Raw genomic sequence first — 24,557 nt, 5'->3', positions numbered from 1 at the left:
ACTCTGGTAGCTCAGGAACATGGCCACTGCCCTCTGATGAAGAACCTTTTCTTAACTCCTCTCCTGATCCTCCCTGACACAGCTCCATGCTGTTCCCTTGGGTCCTGTTGCTGTCACAGAAAGCAGAGCTCACCGCTGCCCTTCACTCCCTCTGTGGAGCCACTATAAGGGCTCTCCTCAGCTCCTCTGCTCTAGGCTGAGCAAACCCTCAGCTGTCCCTCATAAACCATCCTCTAGACCCTTTACTACATTTGCAGTCTTTGTACTGTGGTACTCCAAAACTGCACACAGTGTTTGAGATGAGGCTGCATGGAGCAGAACAACCCATCCCTCACCTGAATGGCAGTGCTGGGTTTGATGCTGCCCAGAGTAAGGTTGGGTCTCTTGGCTGCCAGGGCACACTGCTCACTCACGTTCAATATGCCATCAGCCAGAACCTTGAGAACACAGAGCTACCCTGTCCCCAAATATACATCAGAACCAAGCACACTATTACGATTTATAATGCAGCCTCCATTCAGGAAAATATTTTTTTTAGTGGCTGTCTAGTATTCACTGTTTCAAATTTGATGGTTTTTGGGAGAGTTTCTCATAAGTAAACTTTGATACTGTCCAGTCAATCAAAACACATTTCCCATGACAACATTCATCAGAGACTTAGCATTCTTAGGTAAATGATAGCTACTGCTGTCATGCTTACTGGTGCAACCATTATTAGTCTAAATCTGCAATTAATTAATAAAGCTTAGAAACAGTAAAAGCTCAATTAGTATTATTGAATTGCTTTGAAATACTGTTTTGTTTTCTATGTTTTGTTTTTCTGTTTGTTTTTTTAACTCCAAGAATACATTTAGACTTCAAGAGTACACAGTGGACAACGGAATATTTAATGGACAAAGCAACCTGTAATACATTCTGCCCCTCCTCATGTATATTTAAAGTAATTGTATTCAAATTTCTCAGTAATTATCACAATTTCTGAATAATGAAAATTTTCCAAGAAAACCTGAATGAAGTTTTCCACCTCAAAGATACACATATACTTCCTAAAGTGAAAGCATCCTGAGACATATTATTCCATACATCTGGATAGTAGCAATTGAAGAGCTTCTGGGCTAATAGAAACAAATCTAAATCTTACCTGAGACAATTCATTTGTGTCCACAAGTCCATTGCTGTCAGAATCAAAATAATGAAACATCTGATCTACGAGCAGTTTCCTTGAAGCCATTTTCTCACCAACGTTTCTATCTTTTGATTGAGCAGCATATCTCTGATTTTGAAGATCCAATAACATATTTTTCACTTTGCTGTATTCAGTAGGTTTGCATTTATCTCCTGAAAAGGAAACACACAACACGAGTTTATTTTGAATTTAATTTCATAGGAAGAGGGAGAAGTAAATTAAAAAATAAGGATAAAAGAAGAGAGTATCTTTGTAACAACATCAACAGGGTTTGCCTTAGGGGCAAGGAATTTGTTCTGCTGTATCTTTATCCACATCATTTCCTTATCTGGTTTTCATTTAAAAACCAAAAATAATTACAGTTCTAGACACTTTTCATAGATAAAATCTTCTGTGCATCAAAGCTAAGGGAAGTCTGAACAGCTTTAAGCCTGTACTTCTCTCATTCAAGTCATTCTGAAGAAGAGTATCTGAAGATTTCATAAAATGTGACCTTTAGGAAAGTATTTTGTGTAAACATTCATATAGTCACAGTGCAACATATGCAGGTATAGCTGAAAATATTTTAAGAAACCATACATTCCAGAGAAATTGTTTCAGAATAACATTTGACTTCACAAATTAGAAACTGCACTTGAGTATTCATAAAGTAGCTTTAGCTTTCCATGTACTGGACAGATGAAATTCAGGTGAAAAAGAGAATTTGAATTCACAAGAAGAAAAGAAATGATGTCTAGGATAAGATCTACTTCAATTTTTTCATTATTGAGTCTTCCTATGAAGTGGAACAACTTTCTATGAAGTGGAAGAACAAATGTCCTGCGCACGATGATTACAGTCAGTGATTACAGCTGCTATTTTGAAATACAACGTAATTTACTTCTGGTATACTATTATATCAGATGCTTTATATTTTAAATTGAATAGATAAACTATTTAGGAGTTCTGGGTTTTTGTTTTGTTTTTCATTGAGATAAGCTTCATAAAGATCAGATATGTAAATGTGGACCAGTAAAATACAGTCACCATGTACGTGTTGCAAAAAAATAAAAATAAAAAAATGACACTTAGCTACTATTTGCTATCACTAACATGACAGAAATACGCTGTGTTGATTACCAAAGAAAGCTGTGTTCTAATTATTCTTTTCAGAAAAGACTAGGGTAAAGGAGGACAAACGTTTATTTCACAGAAGTTGCCTAAAAATTTACTCTTCTTTTAAATTGGAGATTACCACTTCAGTGAACATAACATCATTGCATTGCTATGAAGCCCTACCATCATTTGATAAGGTAGAGAGAGATGAAGTTCATACATGCTTCTTGTAACCTTACAGGGAAATTCAGATCTGAGAGGCCTCCTATGATGGAAGTTAAATGGTACAGGTACAAAAAATATTTTTAAGAATTCAAAACACTCTAGGTTATCTTTTATTTCTAAAAGCTAATAATAGGCAGTAAATACATGACAAATTCAAAAGTCACAACAGCAGGAAACAAAACTAAACTGTTTTTACTGTTAAACTTTTTAACAGCCTTATCTACATACACTGTTCACATGTTTGTCCTTCATTTGCCAGAGGCATGGAGACTGAGGACATGCAATTTGTAGAACTGACTGTAGATGCTTTTCAGAGATAATGCAGGAAACTCAGTAGGGAAACAGAAGAATTCTGTAGTCATGCTCTATGTGTAGCGAGGAAAGTTTGTCATCCAAGTGGATCCAAGCTCCAGGTGATGGGGATGGAAGACAGCACTTGAGCAGACTAATACATCTGGGTGAACTCCAAATAACTGAGCCAGGAAAGGAAGCAGCACTTTGTTTCCCCTAGACAACTTTTGTGGGTGTAATATCCTCAGAGTGACAAATTCGGTATTTTTCTCCAGAGCAGCAGAAATCAAACACCACAAATGACATGACATGGCATGGTTACAGTCTTACCAGTGTTCACATTTTTCACGAAAGTATAAGTCCTGCTTATTTGTTAGATAACACACTGGTCATACCTGGTTACTATGTCTAGATCCTAGCCCCAGTAATTTGTTTTCGATCAGACAGTTCCCAGTCTGTTATTCTAAAGCTTGCAAAGAGATTTTTTGCCTTAGCAATATGGAACAAAAGTAAAGCAGTTTATTTCCTTATAAAATCAGATACATTAGAGTATCTCATTAAGTCGTGAAAGCTCTGAGTTAGAAAAAAAAAAAAAAAAAAAAAAAAGAGGAAAATTAATTATAAAAGAATGCTCATTCCCCTAACCCAACTAGAAGATGAATGATCAAGAATTGGATACAGATTCTTGCATCTATGAAGACTTCATGTGATGGAAAAAGTTTTACAGGCTGGATAGAGCTGTGAGCTACATGGTCTAGAGGGAGACGTCCCTGCTTACAGAAGGGGATTGGCACTAGATGATCTTAGAGGCCTCTTCCAACCCAAACCATTCTATGATTTTCAATCAGCTGCAAACAAGGTAAATACAGTTCACAAAGCAATTTCATGACTCTGTTAACCTACTTTCAGTAGATGATTATTTTCAGTTCAACAACAGTGGCAAAGCCAATGTTCTTCACAGGGTTGCTTTGATCATGGCTATAAGATAACAACTGTAATTTGCTCTTCATGTGTTCCTCTTCACTCAGATCAACTCAGAAATACCTTCTCTGGCCTAATAGTGCGCATCATCAGTTGTAGCTCAGATCCTTTCAGTGCTTCCCTAAATTATTTGAAAACTAGTCCTCATGAAAATACTGCCATCACCTTCTTGAAAAATTACTTTAAAAAAATGTTTTAAAACATCTTGTAAAACAGATATTATTTTGCTTCTCTAAATTGTTAGTCTGATCCACATGACACACTTGTCTGTAATACAGAAGCAGTATTCTCTGATGACTTTATCAGAAAAGGACATCAAGGTCTGTGGATGCGATCACACAGTTTGCATATAAGAGTAGCTCTGGAAGCAATAATCATGTATTTTAACTCAGTGTCAACTGTCTACAGTATCTCACAAAAATTTTACATAGAAAGAATAAAAAATGAATATCACCTTGGAGCAGCTTTGATTTATTTATTTGGTGTGTGTGCGATTGTTCATAATGAATAAAGACCAAATAAGTTTTCTGCTCTTCAGGAAAGTAGCTATTTCAAACTCTTGGGAGAGCTAACAGATCTGGGTAAACAGGGCATACACTGCACCTGCCAGATGGTTGCTCACTTTACCTGTTCCCCAGTCTTATGATATTGTTTGAGACTATCAAGCTTCTTGCAATATATGCAGTAAAAAACATGTGACATACTTGCCATTTTATATAAAAATAAACATGTAAGTAGCTGCTGCTTGCAAACACTAACAAGGAATGAAAAGGAAAGTATTCACTGCTACTTACAGTAGATATTCTTAAATAAATGCAGCCATCTTACGCTGAACAATGTGTAGCAATTCTACCTTGAAGTGTCACTACATTAATTTTCTCTATTACTACCATGTTTTTCATTCTGTTTGTCAAAGTAATCTGTTAAAATGGAATTGTTGTGCTTAGATCTAAACATCCATCTTCTACTCTGGATTCTAACAAATTTTAGGCTGGTGACAATTCAACCTTCAGTTTATGCTCCGAGCTAATTGCAGTCATGCTAACAGGTGCACACAGGTTTATTACATTAAGACATTTTCACTTTATGGATGAATCAACGTGGTTTTTGTGCCAAAGGCTTCACAGATCTGAATATCGAGTCAAATATGATTAATGGACGTAACTGACAGGAAAAGGGATCATAAGGAAACAGCAACACACTGCCACCACAGTTGTTTAAAAAATCATCCTCTGATCTCATTGTCAGGACCACCTTTTAATGTAGTACTCAAGATATAATTGCAGTAGATGTTTCAATTAAGAAGAATGAGGCTCTGTTGATGTATAGAGGAGCACTCCTAGACTGGAGTAGCAGCACAGGAAAGAACTTGGGGAGCTGCTATTTGTGTAATCAGCATAACCCACAAAAGTTGTATGAAAGGCACACTAAGAGGCAAAAAAGGGATTAAAGATGCCAACCCTGAAAGTGAGGAAAAGTAATTTAAGCTTAATGCAACAGAGAAAGAAACATTCTGCAACTTGTATTACTCCCAGTATTACAAAAGTCAAAGATGGTATATAACAAAACCAGAAAGGATGATTCATCAGGATACAAAATGAACCTCACCACAACAGACTTTCAGATTGTTGACACATTTTGGGATTTATCTCTGTAATTATATTGTTACATTTAGACAAACAAAACGTATCACAGTTCTAGTTCTGTTTATGGTTCTGAAGGAAAATCCATAAGATATATATTCCTAAAGCTCCTCCCCAATAAATCAGTTAGACTATGTCAGTCAACATTATCAAATTATCATTTATCATCTTATTATTTATATATGCAGTCCTGAATAACACTAAAGCATTCAACATTGAAAAGACTAAGTTGCATATAATTCCATATATATGTGAGAGCAATCTCTTTATTGAGCATAACTTCATAATTTAATTCAGTTTTCTGATACTTTTTTTTTTTGCTTCTTCATTTCTGAACTGGGTTTACTGTACAAATAAGCCATTGAATTTGGAGTCCCACAAAACAATAGTGGTAAATATTTGTTTTGCTTGCTCTTTTTTGTTTGTTTCATTCATGGAAAAGAGCGATTCCAGCACGCAGAAAAGTTTTACAAAACCACTGCTGTGATTTCTTTTACAAGTTTTCTGCCACCTCCTGTAAAATCTTAGATGTACAGAAACCGAAAAGTAAAACACATGCATTAGAATCAGAACGTCAGTCTTCTGTTCCATACCTTGTAATTTCTGAAACAGTACTAGTTCTATGATTTACTTAATTCAAATTCCAAAACAGGAGAAAAGTGCAAATGTTTAGCTGTTAGTTTCTCTCCATTTGACACAGCAGTTTTGCAGCTGTATCTTTGTTACCTAGGAAACAGTTGGAAATTAGAGATTGAGTGCTATTGCCATCTTTGACAGTTTTGAACATTTGTCCATAATACAGAAAAATTATTATATTTGACAACTTAACATGCTAGAGAATAAGATATATATGGAAACTAATTGGCTATCTGTTAAAACTCAGCAATACAATAGCACCCCTATTCTTATTGTCTACAGAAGAATATTAAAGATATTCAAGTAGGGTAATAGTTAGGAATCACTCCTTAAAATCAAATTCAAATCTCAAGGTTCTGCATTGCATAGTTTTGGGGCAAATGCAGAGAGAAAGAAAGATTATGATTTAATAAACATATAAAGTTAAACCATCTAATTTCTGTTGCCAGTTATTTGCCACTTTCACAAGTAAAGTAGGCATTTTAACCTCTCTTTGCCTTAGCACCCCCGTCTACAAAGTAAGAATAATTTCAGAGGTATAAGACTTATTAATATTCATGGAGTATCTCTATCTGCACAAAAGAAGTTATCAGCTCCTGATACACAACTGTATTCTTATATACTTTATGATCTTGAGCAAAGGTGTATCTATATAGCACAGCTATTAAAAATTTGAAGGAAAAACATCAGCTCTTTCAGAAGAACTACATTTTATTATACTACTACAACTATTTCAGAACTGATATAAGCATAAATCACTTTTCTTTTTAAATGAAATAGACATGCAGCAAGACTACTGTTAATATTCTACACGCATTTTGAACCAAGTCTGAACAATCTAATTAGCCAAAATGCTTCACTGCACAACTACAAACAGTATTCCATGGAACAAAAGTGATAAATTAATCCAAAATAAGATGTTATACCATATCTATACACAATTGAATTGGATATATATAGGTACAGGCACTCCCATACACAGGCTGAGGAAGTCACTACAGATATGGTCTGATCTCAGTTCAATTTCAAACATAGCATGAGAAACAACAACTTGAAGGTCTTAATCCTTCATCCTTTAGTTCTTTTTCATGATACAGTCGCTATGAAGTATGAAAGTTAGAATTTTATTTATAGCTTTAACAAATAAAGCTATAAACATTTTAAACCCCAAAATTGTCTGTGCTTATCTGAAAGAAACTTCAAGGTTCAGACAGCATTTCACAGTATTTTCCTATTTAAAATTTACTTTAAAAAATAAAAATAAAAAAAAAAAAAGTAAAAGTAGAGCTCAACAGCTTCTATCTTTATTCACTACTCTCCTCACTGAAGGTTTAGAACTGCCCCTTCAGGAGTGCTGGTCTCATTTACAGTCTTGTGAATTTGTTCAGAGTTTGAGAGGAGGGGAGGGCATTACACTCAAAACACAATTTATAATACAAATTTCCTGGGTAAACATGGATTTAAAAAAAAAAAAGCCTTCAGTTACACAAGTAAAATTTGACATGCAACATTAACAAGATAATTTGTCTTCCTTGTTCTTCCTAGGTTATTAAAGAAAACAAGAGGAAAAAAAAAAAACAAACCAAGAACCAACAGCATGTTTCAAAGACAGACATTGCTAAAAATGAAGACTGAGACAGGAGTTCAGTGCAGCATTTTATTTTCCCCTCTGCCAGAGTTAACCCAACCACTGAAGTTAGTCTTCCTCCCACAGGAGGAAGACACCTAAGTATACAAAGTCTAAATTGGGAGAAAAAAAAATATAAAAGCATTCCAAACCCAGGAGGGAAATAATAATGTGATGCAATCTTAGCCACAAATCTATAGAGAGTTCTGCTTTTGTTTCTCAGCCAACTTATTTCAAAAATAAATAGTTGAGAGTGATAAAATTGTTTATATTAAGTTGCAGTCTTCCTTTTCCTAAAGACTTCTCAAAAATGTGGATTTTTTATGAAGGCAAGGTCCTGAGAGTGAGTTAAGAAAAACTACAGAAGCACTGCAGCTAAAAGGGATGGCTTTATGCCTCCATTTCTATTTCTTCCCCTCAGTCATATATTCTGACAACTTTCTTTTTTCCAGCTTTAGCAGTTGGCTTTTAGTGTTAAGATAACTTAGGAAGATTTTCAGTTAGAATTCTCCTATAGAAAAAACTCTTGTATACATAGAACCACGTATTTATGCTTATTCTAATGAACATTTTAAACAGCGTTATCCCAGCTCAAGTAATTAAAAAAAAAAAAAACACCCTGAGAAACACAGACAAAATTTAGGTTAAAATATTCTAGCATCTTTCTGACATATTTATATTATGTTTAACCTTCCATTTTTCCTCTAGGTACTAAGGTTATGATCTTGTTCAAGAGCAGTGATGTGGAGAAACAGTTAAAAGGAGTCAAGAACAGCCTGGCAACATGGTCAGAAGTTCTCCTCAGTCTCAGTATCTTTCTATTTTACATGATTTTATATGGTACTTGGTCTCACTATCACTCTTGTTACAAGAATAAGCAGGTTCTAAGTTTGAAAATGGGGAAGTATTTCTCCAGCTTCTGTTGAAGAAGAGGTTATAGTTTGTTAAGCAAAAATCATTCACATATGCCACTGAGAGATGCCTTAAGAAGCCTTGAACACTAGCCAATTCTGGAAACAATTAAAATCAGCAAAGGCCAAGAATGATAAGGCAAGTCCTGAGACCTCACCCTGTCAGCAAAGTACAATTTTTTATTTTTTTTTTAGAACCAGCAAAAAAAATCACATTCTATAAGGCTATTCATCTTTGAGGTATGATTACAGTATAAGCTACAGCAATTCAGAGAAATCCGAGATACAAGGGATCAAGGTCACAAAGTGTACATGATGCATCTTGATTTCAGCTAGCCTATGAAGGAAATAAATAGCATTCCATAGATTAAACATGATAGTTTTTATTTTTTTAATCTTCTCTCCAATTTCTCTGTTCTTTCTTCAGAAACAAGGAAATACAACTCTTTGACAATAAAAGAGTGAAAACAAGATTCATAAATTGAAACTCAAACAAGTAAGCAAGTAATTCGCCTCTGAATCTACACCAGAATGTTACCTACACACACCAGCCTGGCACCAGCACAAGCCTATAATTAAGCAAATAACTCATCAGCTTCATACATCACTTCCAGGTTGTTTCTCAACTGTACTGAAGTACAGGCTTAAAAACATGCTATTAGGTTTTAAAATTGGTTTTAATCTCATCAGTTGGTTAGAAAGAATTTCAAAGAGGTTTCTATTAAAATGAGAAATCTTGCAGACAGCTGAGACAAATGCTCAGACCATTTACTTTGTTACTCTACTTTCAATTTCCTCACATTTAACTAGTCCACAGACAAAGGTAGAAAAGTCACATAGGACAAGATAGTTGTGTATTGTGAAGATCTACACCAATATTTCCTTTCACTATACATGAAGGGTATTCAGCGTTGCCATGATGGCTGCTGGTATTCTATGACTCCTCATATTATGACTTGCCTTGCAATAATATTATAGGGTTGATGAGGCAAACATAAATTATTGTGACAAACACACATCCTTAATAGCTTCTGTAAAGGATTTACATTAAAGATTCAATGTCCTTTTAATGACCCTTTAGCATTATACATGCTTGTATCCGAAGTTCTGCTAATCTTTGTGTATATCAACCCCAGAGAGAAGATAAGCATACATCAGCTCATTTTAGGCTTCTTTTTCACTTTAAGCATGTCTCACAAAGTTGTGGGACATATACAAGCACATTTTGATGAGCCATCCCTAAATAAAATTTGGATCATGGCATTCTTTCACAGAAAGTCACATAAAAAGATACCTAGGGAGAGTAGATCATTAAATTTTACTCTAGCTTCACTAGAAAGAAATAAATGTTTTAGACAGTTTTTCTCTGTATAACCACAAAAAGCTTGCTGACCTAGTATTGTTTCAAAGATGTTACTGCATGTCCTGGTATTATTAAACTCCTGCCTCTGATATTTTTTTTAAGACTTGCTTTCCTTCTCTCTTTAAGCCTTCTCTTTAACATTTAACCTTCAATAGAAAATGTAGTCAATCATATTAAAACTGGTTTTATTTCTATTGATTTCATATTGATTACATGTTTCCAGACGCTATTCTACACACACTTGATAAAATATGTCTAGTTAATAATACTAAATTATATCACTAGCTTCTGTCAAAGTGGGACACAATTATTCAAGCTCTGTCAAAATTTAGACAAAGAATATTGAAGATATTTTGTCCATTATTATTAGGGAAGAAATGACAAATATTCAAAAACAGTACACACCACTATGTAGATAACTTTCTTTTGAAAGAATGCAGACTTAAATTTGCTTGGCAAGACTAAATTTGTTCGTGAATCAGTTTATTAGACTCCTGTCCAACTGAGCAAGCTGGATTTCCTGCTTCTTGAAATTAACTACTACGATACAAAGATGCACTCAAAACTATCTTGAGAATTAAACTCTTTTCCCCCACCCTCCTTAATTTCTACCCTTTCTATCTGGGAAAGGATTTGATGGCAGGAAGGGCATAATATGAATATGCTTCAATAAAAGTGCATATTTTGTTAAACTGCTTATTTAAATCTCTAAAGAATCACGTCAATTCAAAGTTTCAGTTCAAGCAAAGCCCTGAACACTCAAAATTAGGGAGCCCTTTCTTTGAATTACTAGATCTTCATTAAGCCTATCAACCACAGCTAATTCAGCAAGGGTGCACTGCTGGGTCAAAGTAAACAGAAACAGCCAGAAGCCCAGATACACATCTCAGAGAAAGTGATCTTCTAGTTACATCTGTAAATCAGCTAAAATGTTGCATAAGCCTTCAAGGTTGTTCTCATTGGTGGGAGGCTTCAGTACAAATTGTTACTGCTCAGAAGCCGACTGAGACGAATGGCCAAAAACTTGGGCTGCATGACATCTAGCACTCAATATAAGCCAGCAAGAATTACAAGTCCTTCTGAAGAAAGTGCCAGTAATGCAAGGTGACATATTACTGAAGGTGGGAACTGGTTATGAAGTACTTATGCTACATACTAAATAACTTATTACCTGGAACGAATACAGTGCCTTACATTGATTCCCAAGACATGGGGATGTAAAGGAGCTTCTTTCAAAAGGAGCATTTAATGTCAAGAATAGTCTAAATCACAAGAATAGACATGTACAGAGGTCGCTCATGTCAAAGTACTTCTTTGTCTAGGCAGACATTCAATTCTTCAATTAACATTTCATCTTAAAGATTTGCAGAACATTCTTAATTATCTTAAAGAATGCCTTAAATTCATTTGTATATGCTATACATCACCAGAAAGCGAAACCCCTTCAACTCAAAACTATTCCAGGTAATTGAGAAATTATGTCACGAAGGAGAGGATGATGCCTCAGTGACCTTCATTCCATTGTTAAGTAAATTATCACAGGATAGAGTGAAAAGAATTACAGTCTGCTTTCAGGGTCTGCACTCCTGATGATAAAACCAATGCTTTTCAAGTCTGAGTGCCCAGTTGTCAGAGATTCCCCTGAACCACCTTGGCAAACTCAGTCTCAGACACTGAACAACTGCCAGAGGGCATCAAGAAGTTGAAGAAAAGTAACTGGTGTCAAATGTATTTGAGAAAAGGTTTTAATGTGAGAATTTTCACACTAAGGAGTACTCATACAAGGAAAAGATCATAGTATTGAATCACATTCATCTAGGAGACCAGATAGCAACGATCACAGCATGGGTACTGACAGTGCTGCAGCCAAAGAATCTTACCCATTCATTAACTCAATTCAACTCTTCCAGTACACAAGCAGGAGCTTTTGTTCCTAAGCCACAACCCCTGGTCCATTTCAGGTTCTAAGAGCAGCCATTCTGACTACAAACGGATATCAATTTATATCCTGTTTATGAACATCTGAGACGGCTAAGGAACTCCTGAGAACTATTTAAATAAATCTTCAAGACTCAAGCTACAAATCCATGTGTACCAGGTGTGCTATGAACAAGAAATTCTAGAGCTGTGAAGGTCACAGTCAAGTTAACAGTCAAGTTGTTCTTTAATTTTTTTCCTCTGTGATAAAGAGAAACTAAATATCTAGAAACACAACCCAGAGCAGTGAGAAAAATGCAAAGCAACTTGAAGACAGACCTTAATCAGAAATTACATTACCTTCAATAAATGTTTTCACTGAGTATGGGAAGACAATGAAGGATGCGGACTATTCTTAAAAATATGCAAATGCTACAATTCTTGCTGTGCAAAATATTATCACTGCTTTGCTACAAAGCAGCTTGTGAAAAGTCAAATTTAGGAGTCGATGCTCTTCTTTTGACATTAACCAACTTGTGGTGTATATATATATAAGCAAAAGAGTAAAAAAAAAAAAAATACTTAAATTCTTCTCAAAAATCTATATTCAATTTAACATTAACAGCAGAAGTATGTTTAAGCATTTTTTTGATTCTTTTAATTTTATCAGCACACCACCATCATACAGCCAGCTGAAAGATTTTGCAGTCAGTCATTCAGTATATCATCATTACAATACATCAGTACGCTGATGATGCTTGCACACCTCCCAGACAAAGTCAGTACTGTAAGCAGAACTCCACTAGATAATGCGACATAAACATTTCTTGATATTTATTAGGATACTAATATTTTGCCATGACAGAAATATTTGGTCACGAACAGTAACTGACTGCTTAAATAACAGCTTTCAAAAGACATGTGGTTTCTATTACAGTTATTTTGCCATACAGCATCAAAAACAGGGTTATTTCCAAATTTATTCGGATTATTATTACTCAAAGCTAAAAAAAAAAAAAAAAAAAAGTTGCTCAGCAAATTTGAGTTTTGTCTCTTCTGAAGAATTTCATTCTTGAAGTCAAATTCAAATTATATAATTTGCACATCTCTTGCCCTTGTCCATTTCATTTCTCTAACACTAAATTATCTTTGGCAGCTTCTGTCTTGTTATACAAGTAGTTGTGCTCACCACAGTAGAATTAATCATGTTAAAAGCAACAGAGAATTCACACTATTGTATTAGTACCAAATTGCTGAAGTATCACAATATTTTGCTCTTCAATTACTTAACGAATTAACATGCAGAGATTCCCTCAGCAACATACACTGAACAATTCCACAAATGACTGCAATTGTCCTAAATCATCATGCACCCTAACCCCCAGTGCTAAAGTGAGGAGCGATAGAATTCTTGATGTGCTTCCCCCATGAGCAAAATGCCTCTATAACACAGATTGGTGGATTTCCTCCATTTTTTTTTCTTTTTAATCAGAATTAATGGACGTTTAAAAAAGGATTTACTGACTTATGGCAGATGGCTGAAGGATTTTGTGTAGGTGTGACTCATGTTAATTTCAACAGGAGCAAATTCCATGTCTTCCTGTAAACGATAGTTAGTTCTGCAGTAAACTAGGGCTCTGCTTAGTTACACATTAAGAAGAATTAAACACTTTTTCAGACAACCGCCTAAGACTTCAACTGCCCCTTAAACATCAAACAAATTGCAAACATACTTTGCATATTTGGAAAGAAGCCAAACATCATAAAATACTCAGACTTGAACGGTATCTGCCTGCATATGTACTTTAATATTGCTTCCTGCAAGCCCAGCCTCTCTCATGCATTGGCCTCTCTCTTATCTACTAACAGGCTCTATTGTTTTGAATTCCTCATGAGCAAAGTAAAGATGATGGACCCAGAAGGAAACACAGGGACAGCAGAGATTCTTGTTTCAACATTACCGTGTTCTGCTAAGGGTCTTTCCAGACAGAGGATACGTGGAAGCAGTTTCATACTTTTGATCATCTTTATTGCCCACCAAAATCATCCCTTAAGTATAATTCCAGAATTAAACTCCTGGAACTAAAGGCAAATGTAGATGATTTAGTTAATTCTACAATAGGTGGACACCAAACAAAGACACAAGAACGTAGCTTGATTAAAATGCAGTTGGTAGAGAACAACTGAACATTTTAATCAGTTTCTATTGATTTCTTAAACAGTGCAACTACCAGTAAATAAATAAATAAATGGGGAGACACTTTGAATCACCCACAACAAAAAGTCTGTACCAAGAGAAATCACTTTGCAACTACTCTTGGAACAAACATAAGATATCATCAAAAGACTGGCAAACAGTATAAAAACAGATTTTTGGAAGAGCACAATGTGATCTTTCACCTAAGCATTACAATTTTCCAAAACAAGTTGAGAAAGAATTCAAGAGTCTACCAAAGGAGTGTGACAAGACAGAAGTAATGCAGTGTCAGAGAACACACACACAAAAAAATAATAATAATAAAAATACAGAAAGCTACTTTGGCAAATACCCCAAGCTGGTATGAAACCTGGTATCTGGGAAAAACAAACAAAATAATAATTAAAAAATAGCAACAAAGCCATCTATTGTCTGGATGTTCCTACCTCTCAGAGATTACTTTTAGCTATGGGTATCCTATATCTGACATATTACTTCAACTTCTGCCAAAAGGGAGTAGAAATCACTCCTCTACACTTAGAACTGCAAAACTATAAAATGGTACCATTGAATCACCGATTGTCGACTGCTGACATTTTATTGAAGGAAAAAAAATAATTTCAATCTCAACTGTGGGCCTGCAGAGACATTAAAAACATACAAACAGGTAAGGTAACAAAAAAACAGATGTGATTATCACTTTAAGGACTGCCATTTCTTTCTGAAAATCATATCAAATGCTCTAGAGAGCAGCATGCTGTAAAGATATAGGAACCAGAGAAAAATATTTTACTCTCAACTGCGACAAAATATTTGTGTTGTTTTATTTTTATTTTTTTTTCCCAGTAGGTTCAGTGAGACTCTAACATCAGGAAGACTCAACGAACCTGAATTAATTACACCCTGACAACAGCAGTGCTGGTATCTCACTGTAATCTGCATATCCCTCTGATGTGAAGAAACCAAGTCGACATTCCTAGTTGACTGAGATATTTCAGAAATAGCTTATCTCCTAGATTTATTACAAAGTAATAATAATAATTAAACAATCAAACATCTTCAGAGATTTTAGCACTAAATCTAACAACTCCAGTTCTCTAAAGGATCAGCAATAGGCACAAGGGTACAAAAGCTATAGCTTTTACCTGTAGTGCAGAAAAGTGAAAGTAATACAGCTGAAATGAGCTAGCAGAGGGATAAGTTATCTCTAAGCATTAGGAAAAAAACAAATAAACTTATGCCATACAAATTACTCTGCTATCTGACTGCTCTGTGAATTATACTACGAGATTTCTCTTCAACAAGGCTGTATTAGTGTCCTCTTCTTCATTTTCCTCACATAGCAGTGCACTGAATGACCTTGGCTTAAAGGCTGAGTTCAAGGGTGCAGAGCAGTTTCACTGTGCTGCTATGGGAAATCACAATCATGAAGAAGAGAGGGTCTCTCACTGCTTGGACTAATCCAAGCTTTGGTGGCTAAAACTTGGACCTTGACTTTCAATTGATATTCAAGTTGCAAGGTGGTGTGCTAAGCACATTATAGCAAGGGAGGAGCTGTAGTGCTGATGGATGACGTTAAACAAGCTGCTAAATGCTAAACATATTGAAGCATTTCTCAGAGTTGAGACTTTTATTTCTGCATGCAGTTATCTATAATTGAACTTGAGTTACTCATGGCTCAGCATCTTCAGAACCACATTTCTTACAAGATACATCATTTTTCGGGTAACTCCAGGTGGATTTGTCTTCTTCCTTCTTAATTTTAAGCAGATGTAACTACACAGCCAGTAGCACCACTGAGGATTCCAGAGATGCTCTATGGACCTCATAACTCAAGGACAGGAAATGTTCGATGTTCAAAGACATTACAAGAACAACATATTTCTGTGTATCTTTGCAAAAATAAAAGAAAAAAAATTCTGTCCTGGAGCTCTGACCTTTGTTGCACTGCTCAGCTTCAGTTTGCTGTTTGTATTCTAGGACCCAAAATCTTTTAGCCACTTAGATAACAGTTGCAAGAAACACTGATCCAACTATATTCAGTATATTGACATCATTTAAGGTACAAGAGTGAAAGAAGTTGCATTACCAGTATATGCTCAAACTGAGTATTTGATCATTAAAGGAACAAATAGTAATTCATAGAGATATAAATAATAGATGAAGCAAGACCCTTAAAGAGCTGGAGTTTGCCTGTCATTCTATGTGCTTGTTAGGTTCACGGCTGGAAGGGAACGCATTTTTTGGAATCAAGTGTAAAAACCTGAAATGAAACATCCAACGAAGGAAAATAAAACTCATTTATGCACCACCACCACCCTTAAGGTGGTAAGCAACAAACAGCACTACTGAAAACAATTTATACAATACAGTTAGATGTTCCCAGCAGTAAGTATCTTACACACAACAAAACAGCAGGCTTTGTAGGAGGAGAACCTAACAGAAGGGCTGTTACAGTAAGAACCACCTTGTTATTATATAGTTAACATCTGTGCTTCCCAAACAGCAAAGTAAATGAACATAATGGTTATTGCCCTGCATCCACATTTTGCCACCTGCATATGCATGACAACATATTGAGTAATCAAACCAGAAAGCCAAGAAATCCCTGTTTCTATCCCTTTCCCCTTTCTCGGAACATCATTATTAAATATAATTATATGCAGCAAAACAAAACACCATAATAAACCAACCCATCAACAATAACTAGTCAACATTATTAGTTACAAGATAAGGGAATTAACCAGCAGTGCACCTATACAGGCAAGGCGCATTTCAAATGCTGCACCAGGTCCCACTTGCCTGCATCTATTTAGCACTTTTACAACAGTAATTCTGTATTATTTGCCTCTACACCAATGCACACAGCATAGGAAATAACAAAGATGGAAACTGGTGCAATTAGAAAACTATGACCTAACTGTTATCACAGAAACACAGTGGGATGTGTTGCACAACTGGAATAACTGTGATTGAGGGCCACAAGCTTTTCAGAAGAGAGAGGTAAGGCAGAGAGTTGCCCTTTATGTTAAGTGGCTTTAAGTTAAAAGAGGTTAAATTTAGGTTAGATACTAGGGATTTACAACTAGAATTTCAGACAAATAGATGAAATTCACTCTCCTCTTTCAGTTTCTTTCTAAGACTGGTAACTACAAGTAGTTGAGGTTCCACCTTAGGATGTCATAAATCTTGTGTTCATTCTCAAAAGAACATTTCCCTTTTAATGGACAATATTGCTGTGTAAGTAGTAGAGGGTCTTTTCTGGGAAACAATGTGATTCAAAGCTCAGTTGCAGGAGTGCTCCTCAAGAATGAGGAAATAATGATGACACAGTCTTAATGCTCAACTGTTAGAGCAAAACAAAAGTTTAATGGGAAAAACAAGCCTGTTACTAAAACAGTTAAAATACTAAAAAAGTTAAAATACACAGGAAGAACAGTTTTGAGTATCAACATATGAGCCTCCCTTACATCTTGACCTTTAATAAGATTTAGTTTAAATAGGGTAAAAACAGAAATTTGGATTTTTCTTGCTAACACAAATAAATTCAGTATGATTTTTTAAATAACTTTCAATCTTTACATAACTGAAAACTTTCTAAATGTTAAGAATAGTCTCTAAGTCAGGAAGTCACAGAAACCTCCAATTGAGCAGACATTTCACTATCTTATGTTCGTAAAACAAGATCAGCGAACATTCTCTGACACTAGAAGGGAAGGTTTGGGAGTTTTCACTCCATGGAAACTGAAGTGTGGGTATTCCTCCTAAGCAGAGTTGAAACTTTCACATGGCTAAGACAGGCAAAATGTAAAAGCCATTAATCTTTGCTCTATATATCAGTTCCTCAAATGAAGATACCATGCATTCATTTCATACACAAACTGAATTTCATATCTATTTTCTTCCTGCATATGCTTTTAGATAAAGTTTTGATGGAATAAAATGTTCAACAAAGAAAGTGTTATTGACATCATATACATTAAGGACTTATATATCCTTGAAATCTCAGCGTTTCCAGTAGTCAGTGAATAATCACTCATGTTTATGTAACACACATTATAACGTATTATGTAAGATTATATTAAGATAATTTAAATGTGGAAGTTTGACTGCATAGATTTTTGCGTGTACTTGGCTATCAAGTTGTATGCATGCTTGAGATTTTAAAATAAATACTAAAATGTGTTGGATCGCATATGCTACTGGAAAGGAAATCTATTAAGCCATATCTGGATAGATACACACTACAATGATGTCCCATCATCATACTAAAATTTGCTCAAAGTGGATAAAAACTAAATAGAAGGAACAACTCTTGACTCTCTCAAATGAATCTAAGTTTCTTGGTGGATATAAGTAGACGAAATATATGCTTGTCTACATTGCCTGGATTGAGATATTAAAGAAAATGAAAAACCTTGCGTTTCTTTTCCCTAAGTTAAAAGAAAGACAAATGCTAAAAAAAAGTATAAGTTCATGCTGATGGTTTTAATGAATTAATTACCTCCAGAAGGATAACAGAACATAATAACTTGTAAAATTAATTACATTCAGGCAGTAAATAGCGACAGTATGTTCTGAAATTAAACACTCAACAGGGAAAAAGAAGATCCCCATCTTTAGGATTTGTTTACTTTCAGGTATAAATTGAGAGGTTAGCAAGGCATGCTGACCTGGCGCATCCCATTCTTCCCTATGCCCATATAATTTTACCTCCCCCAGCTGGCAAGTTATGGGCTAGAGGAATGTACGTTGACATTCTCCATTTCTATTGCCTTGTACAGACCACGTACAAACCTTTATAATCTCCTTTGGTATTCCAAGTGATTGCTTTATAATCCAGTTCTAACAGAGCTGGCACATTCTAGCCCTCTCCTGGAGGAAAGAGCAATGAAGAGAGGTGTGGCTTTCCCCATAAAACCACTTGCTGTGACATGGCAAGCCGTCTACCTCGTGCAGAAAGTACAGAAACATTCGTAACTAAACACAGCTCCAAAGTTGAAATGTGATAGGCTTAAAGACTCAATTTGCACGACCACAGGATAATTCTGTTGTGTTTTTTTCCCCATAGAATCAAAGCTTAGATTTTCAACAGATATTTCCTTAAATTAAGATATTTTAATGATAAGTACGGTTGTAACAGGGAACTGCAAGTCCCTCCAAGACAATCAGTTTATCTCCCTATTTTCTTATTGAGACATTTTGCACATCCACAACTGTTTCTATAAGGAGTCATTAAAGAAGAAAAAGACAACTAAGATCATCTAAATTCACCTATCAACTCAACACCCAAATCCACTAAAACACATCCCTCAGTGTTACATCTACACTACCACATCGATCCCATCTATTCCTTCCTTTGAAGGAATATGTAACAGGAGTTGCTTTATATCTATATATGCTTAAATTTTATTTTTTGCACATAAATGCTATATAGCATTCTTTTCAATTCTTCAAGAAGTTATATACCATCAGCATTAATACTGCAAACCAAAATTGAAATGGATTGTCCTTGAAATCGCAGAAGCAAATATCTCTACATAATAAACTAAGTTTAAAACTTCTTGTCCTTGATTTTACCTCTGTAAGCTAGTATAGTAGTTCACTAAATATAGTAGATACACGAAACCTACTGCAGTCAAATATCCCTGAACATTAGCAGGTGTGCTGCAGGAAACATCATTTTGAATTGCATCAGCTCTGATCATTAACTTATCATGCGGTGAAAACATATTTCAGACTGACTGTAGTGCCAAGACTTATTTTAGAGGCTTTGGAAAAAGTACTCAAGCAAGAATCAGCAACAGATTTTGTTTACAAAGAGGGACTGAGGAAAAAAAAAAATAAAATCATTAACACACTATAGCTTTATGAAAGACAGATGGTAGAACTCTAGGCTTAAATTCAACCATGTAACTGAAATTGTATAGTACATGCAGGGAGAAAAGGACATTTTGCATGTAATTTCTTTTATTGGTAAACACATGTAAAAGTAGATAGTTAAAAAAAAAGATATGTACATCATTAAAATTGTGAAGAATTTGCCTACAACTTCAAGATAAGTGGTAGTTTATTATCGAAAACAAAGTGTTCTCTAATGTTTTTTAAGGGATTTTTTTTTCCTGTATCTATTTTTTTGCTGTATCAATTTATACTAAGCCCATCAAAACACTGTCAGTTTACCTTTCAGGATGTGCATTAAGCAGTGAAAATGGTGCGACATGCATCTTTTTGAATGTGTGAGATGGAATGACATACTTCATTAGTATTTTTCTTTAAAGGCAGGAGTGTTTGCTGTTGCACACACACATATGCTGTTAGATAATGCAATGTTCAAATAAAGGGCTGAGTACTGGAGTTGAATATAGTGATGCTACCTCAACCTTGGAAAAGGTTCAAACAGAGTCCAATTTACAGTCTTGAACAGATCTCCAAATAAAGCTGCTAATGGCACAAATAAGACTGCCACACCGTTCCTTCTAAGTTACTTTCTCCTTGGAAGAGAGCTGTTAATCATTGTCTCCACCTGAGATCACAAGGTAGTCAATTACTGATCACCAATATAGAACATACTGAAGCCAAATCCTGGATGTAGAATTCAGCACAAGCTCAACTTTCAGTCTTCATTATGAACATGACATCCAAACCTCAAACCAGTACCTACCAAAAGATAACTGGGGTGATCTAGGTGACAGCACATTCTTTGGTGCCAAGTCCTCAAACAGAACGTTCCAAAACAATCTTGCATTGTTTCAATCAGAGGGATCTAGCTGTATACCAAAGCAACTCAACTTTTTTTTTTTTTTAAATCATCCCTTTCACTTATCAGTTATATTCAAACCAAACCAGTTCGAATAAAGATAGAGAATAAAGTTGTATGTCACCTGCATAAGCCAAGTAGTAACTCTTACCATTACAGCAATTGGTTGTACAGAGATTGAAAACTGAGTTACAAATCATGGACTGATTTTAGTCTTATACTCTTTCCACTGATTAATGTTATAGATTTGGATTTCCAATAGGCTGTGAAATGGCTATAACTGGATAGGTTCAGTGGATTCAGATGGGAGACGAAGCACAGTTCTTTTGCATCAGTCTAACAGTTATTAACAACTCTCCCTGATAAATTCTGGCATGGTTTATAGACCTATTAAGACAAATTAAGCAATTTATTGCCTTAAATAGGCAATTAACTCAGATACTAGGTTAGCTTCAGCGAAGACCATGGAAAGAAGTTATCTGATTCATCACAGAGCCTTGACAGAGATAGTTCCAGCTCCTCCACAAATAATCAGATATCAGAAGTACTGCATCACAAACGACATCAGATGGCTACCCACATGGTTTGCAGTTATGCTCCTCACAAGCACTGGCTCTTCCATGGCTGTCATCTCACTGACACTGTACTGGGACTTACAAATAATCTCCCGTTAAGTCAAACAAAGCCAGAGAGGCCTGACATAAAAGTGAAAATATCTACTTCCAAAATGGGAAAAAAAAAAATAATTCTGATTTACACTCAGACTTATGTTTGGGATTAAACAACATTAACATCTTAGAATCTTATAGGCAACTTGTGATTTTGATTTTTATTTTTTTTTTGGCAGATTTATTCTTAAAGTTTTTCATAAACTACCACTAATAGTACTTTCAGAATGACCAAAATACAAGTTAGAGTTATTTCAGTGCCAAATAACAAAGTGATCATTGAAAACAAACAAACGTATATGCATACACCCCCTTACACACTTAGAGGAGTACATCTATGAATAATGCTTCAAACTCCAAGTTGATGCAACAAAAGCATTCTAGTATCCAGGAAAATTTTATTGTAATAATAGGTTGTAAGCTGCCAGAAGAAGATAATTCACAATAGTAGAAGAATTAGAGTAGCAAAGCACTAAGCCTCTGCCTACAGTGTTACAGTTCATACTTAATGAAAGAATGGATTTTTTTTTTTTAACAGGCTAACAAAAGCTCAATCATAATTCAAGTTTCTTTTGATTCCTTTACAGAAATCACATTTACTCAGGATAAATGAATACTACTAAGCTTAATGCTCTTCCTCACAGGGAACATGTTTCTGCAGAGAGCCAGCCCTGGGGACAAATCCTAAGTGCTGCCTATCATCAGAAGATTTTATAGCACTTCATAGAGGAAACAGGTATAATTTCTTTCAATTTACAGTGAAGAAAAACCATACGGAAATACAGCATTGGTATCAAGTTAGACTCTAAATGATTGAACCACCTGAACATTTTTAAGCACAAAGCTGATGCTAGAGACTAAATCCTAAGAACCTGTAAAACCTCATTATTTTGTCCTGACATAGATGGAAGTAACTTTTAGATTCCCAGCAGCTTCCCAGAAGCTGCACCTCTTCAGTTATACACCAGCACCTTCCAACAACGTGGTAGCAAAGCCAGAAACAAGACTGTAACAATTGGACAAATCAATAGGATGGGAAAAACTGTTTCACCAGAGATGTAATGAGGCAAGGGTCAGCATGATAGAAAGGTACTACAGGGAAGAAGATTGCTTACCCATATCAGAATATTCCAGGTTCGGAGGGGAAAGCTCCAGGGAGGGATCTCCAGAAAGAGATCATTCCCCAGTCAGCCCTTAAATGAGGTCTAAGAGAGGTGCTGCCAGGCTCCTGGCCATTCTGATCTTGCCTTCTTGTCTTCACCTGTGCTCCTAGGGCTGACCAGGTCCTTTTCCCAGGTGCTCAATCAGTGGTTCGGGCCATGACTCAATCGTTCCATGTAAGAGACCCAGGTGTCAGACACGTGATAATGATCATCTACCCTCTGGCAAATCTGCTAAAATACACTGATTTACAGATGCCAGTTCAGCCAGCATAATGAGTGACAACATAAATGAAATTTTCCAGGATTCCATTTCCAAATCTCAAACCTGAGTTCAAAGCATTTTTAAAACTAAAACTTCAAAACAAAACCATCTTGAGCAAATCACTGAAATTAAAAATCAACTGCAAACAATGACAGATAGTTGGTAAAATCTTGGCCAAAGTCTTCATACCTTTCCATTTGATACTCCAACCTAAGCTAAATCAAATTGTAGGTATTAACTGAAAATTAAGCATATAGATTGCTCACGCATCCCTTTTTCATTAATTTCACTACAAAATACCCTACTGAATATATGAAAGCATCAATACAGGGAGAAAGTATAAGACAAAAGCTTAGATTGCCCCAAATCTTTCTTTCTTGCGTCATTTCTGTAACACAAATGGACTTCATTTTCACTAATGAAAATCAGAGTAGATTTACAGGTATTAGCACTCACTTTTCAATTCTGAAATACAACATGATTAGTACAGTCAGGCTTCCATGAGGTCTTGAAAAATTTACCTAACTATTGAAAAAGAGGTTTGGAACATCCTCCAATATCCGATGGAATGTCCAAAGGGAAAGCAACCCAGAAAAATAAAGACCTTAAGAGTTGTTGGTTTTTCTTTTCCCCCGCTTATTTATTATTATTTTAGCTTGAAGCAAAATTACAAGTTAACTACAGTATGGAGGTACTAGAAAGGGCTGGAAAAAGGGCAAGGAGGCAGTTTCATGAACTACTTAAGTCAATCTAAAGAAACACTGCTGCCAAAAGAGGGAAAAATCCCCATTACTCCTACCAGTCAGCACGCCTCCTCCTTCTCACTTGTCAGCACTACATTTCTCATGCCCTGCAGACAAATCAGAAAAGAATCTGTATTTCAATTTTTTTTAACTTTTTAAATTTTTTAAATTTTTTTACTCTCAAATGAAAATTTATTTTCACTGGCAATTGTTTCCATCAGTGTTTGGCTTGCTTATCTGAAACTACACACAATTACTGCTGATATGCATGTGAGAATTTATAATCCAAAGCAAGCTTTGACCTGTCTCAAAGTTATGTTGCTTAAGTCAGACGAGATGCACAGAAGATCTTTCTAGCTCTGATAACAGTCAACATACACCTCCTCAGAACCAGACGCCTTCAGCTTATAAGTCAAAGTTTGTTGTTTCCAGTGGATTCATGAAGACCAAGAGAGATCTCACTGGTATGACAACTGTGCTCAAGTAAAGACCTCAGCGCCTCTTGCTCTATTCCTAGGAATACAGAGGAACTACAGAGCCTAGCACACCCAGAACTGCTCTTCTAATCACAAAGACTTTGATCCCTCTGGAAAAAAATCCAAGGCAAATAAAAGACACAACCAACAAATAAAACCAAAACATCAACAACAAAAAACACATAGTAAAAACCAGCAGCCAGCAAAGAAAGGCAAGTGATTGCCTTTTCCAGTTCTGCTTATCCTTCAATTTGCCTATCTTTAATTCTGCATTCCCCAGAAATCTTGGAACATTTTACAGGAAACAACGTGTTTATGCCTACTAATCATGCAGTCAGCTGACAAATCTAACAGTTTTCTTCTACCTGTTCTTGTGCTTCTCCTTGTTCAAACAGTGTTTTTGTTAGGGACTT

The 24,557-nt window shown here is 35.6% G+C and overlaps 1 protein-coding gene across 3 annotated transcripts in view; it reads right to left on the bottom strand.

Annotated features, from left to right (window-relative positions):
* The window catches only part of FSTL5 (follistatin like 5), a 342,003-nt gene that overhangs the window by 97,947 nt on the left and 219,499 nt on the right, over window positions 1–24,557 (bottom strand). For all 3 annotated transcript variants that reach the window (XM_052690344.1, XM_052690343.1, XM_052690346.1), the window contains one exon: window positions 1,142–1,338. In XM_052690344.1, coding sequence (XP_052546304.1) covers window positions 1,142–1,338 — 197 coding nt within the window. The remainder of the gene's footprint in view (window positions 1–1,141; window positions 1,339–24,557) is intronic.

This window comes from Tympanuchus pallidicinctus, unplaced genomic scaffold (genome assembly GCF_026119805.1).
Source record: "Tympanuchus pallidicinctus isolate F22 unplaced genomic scaffold, pur_lepc_1.0 scaffold26, whole genome shotgun sequence".
In the NCBI taxonomy this organism is placed as follows: domain Eukaryota; kingdom Metazoa; phylum Chordata; class Aves; order Galliformes; family Phasianidae; genus Tympanuchus; species Tympanuchus pallidicinctus.
The sequence above is the reverse complement of the archived record's forward strand: the minus strand, read 5'-3'. Positions and strand labels throughout refer to the sequence as shown.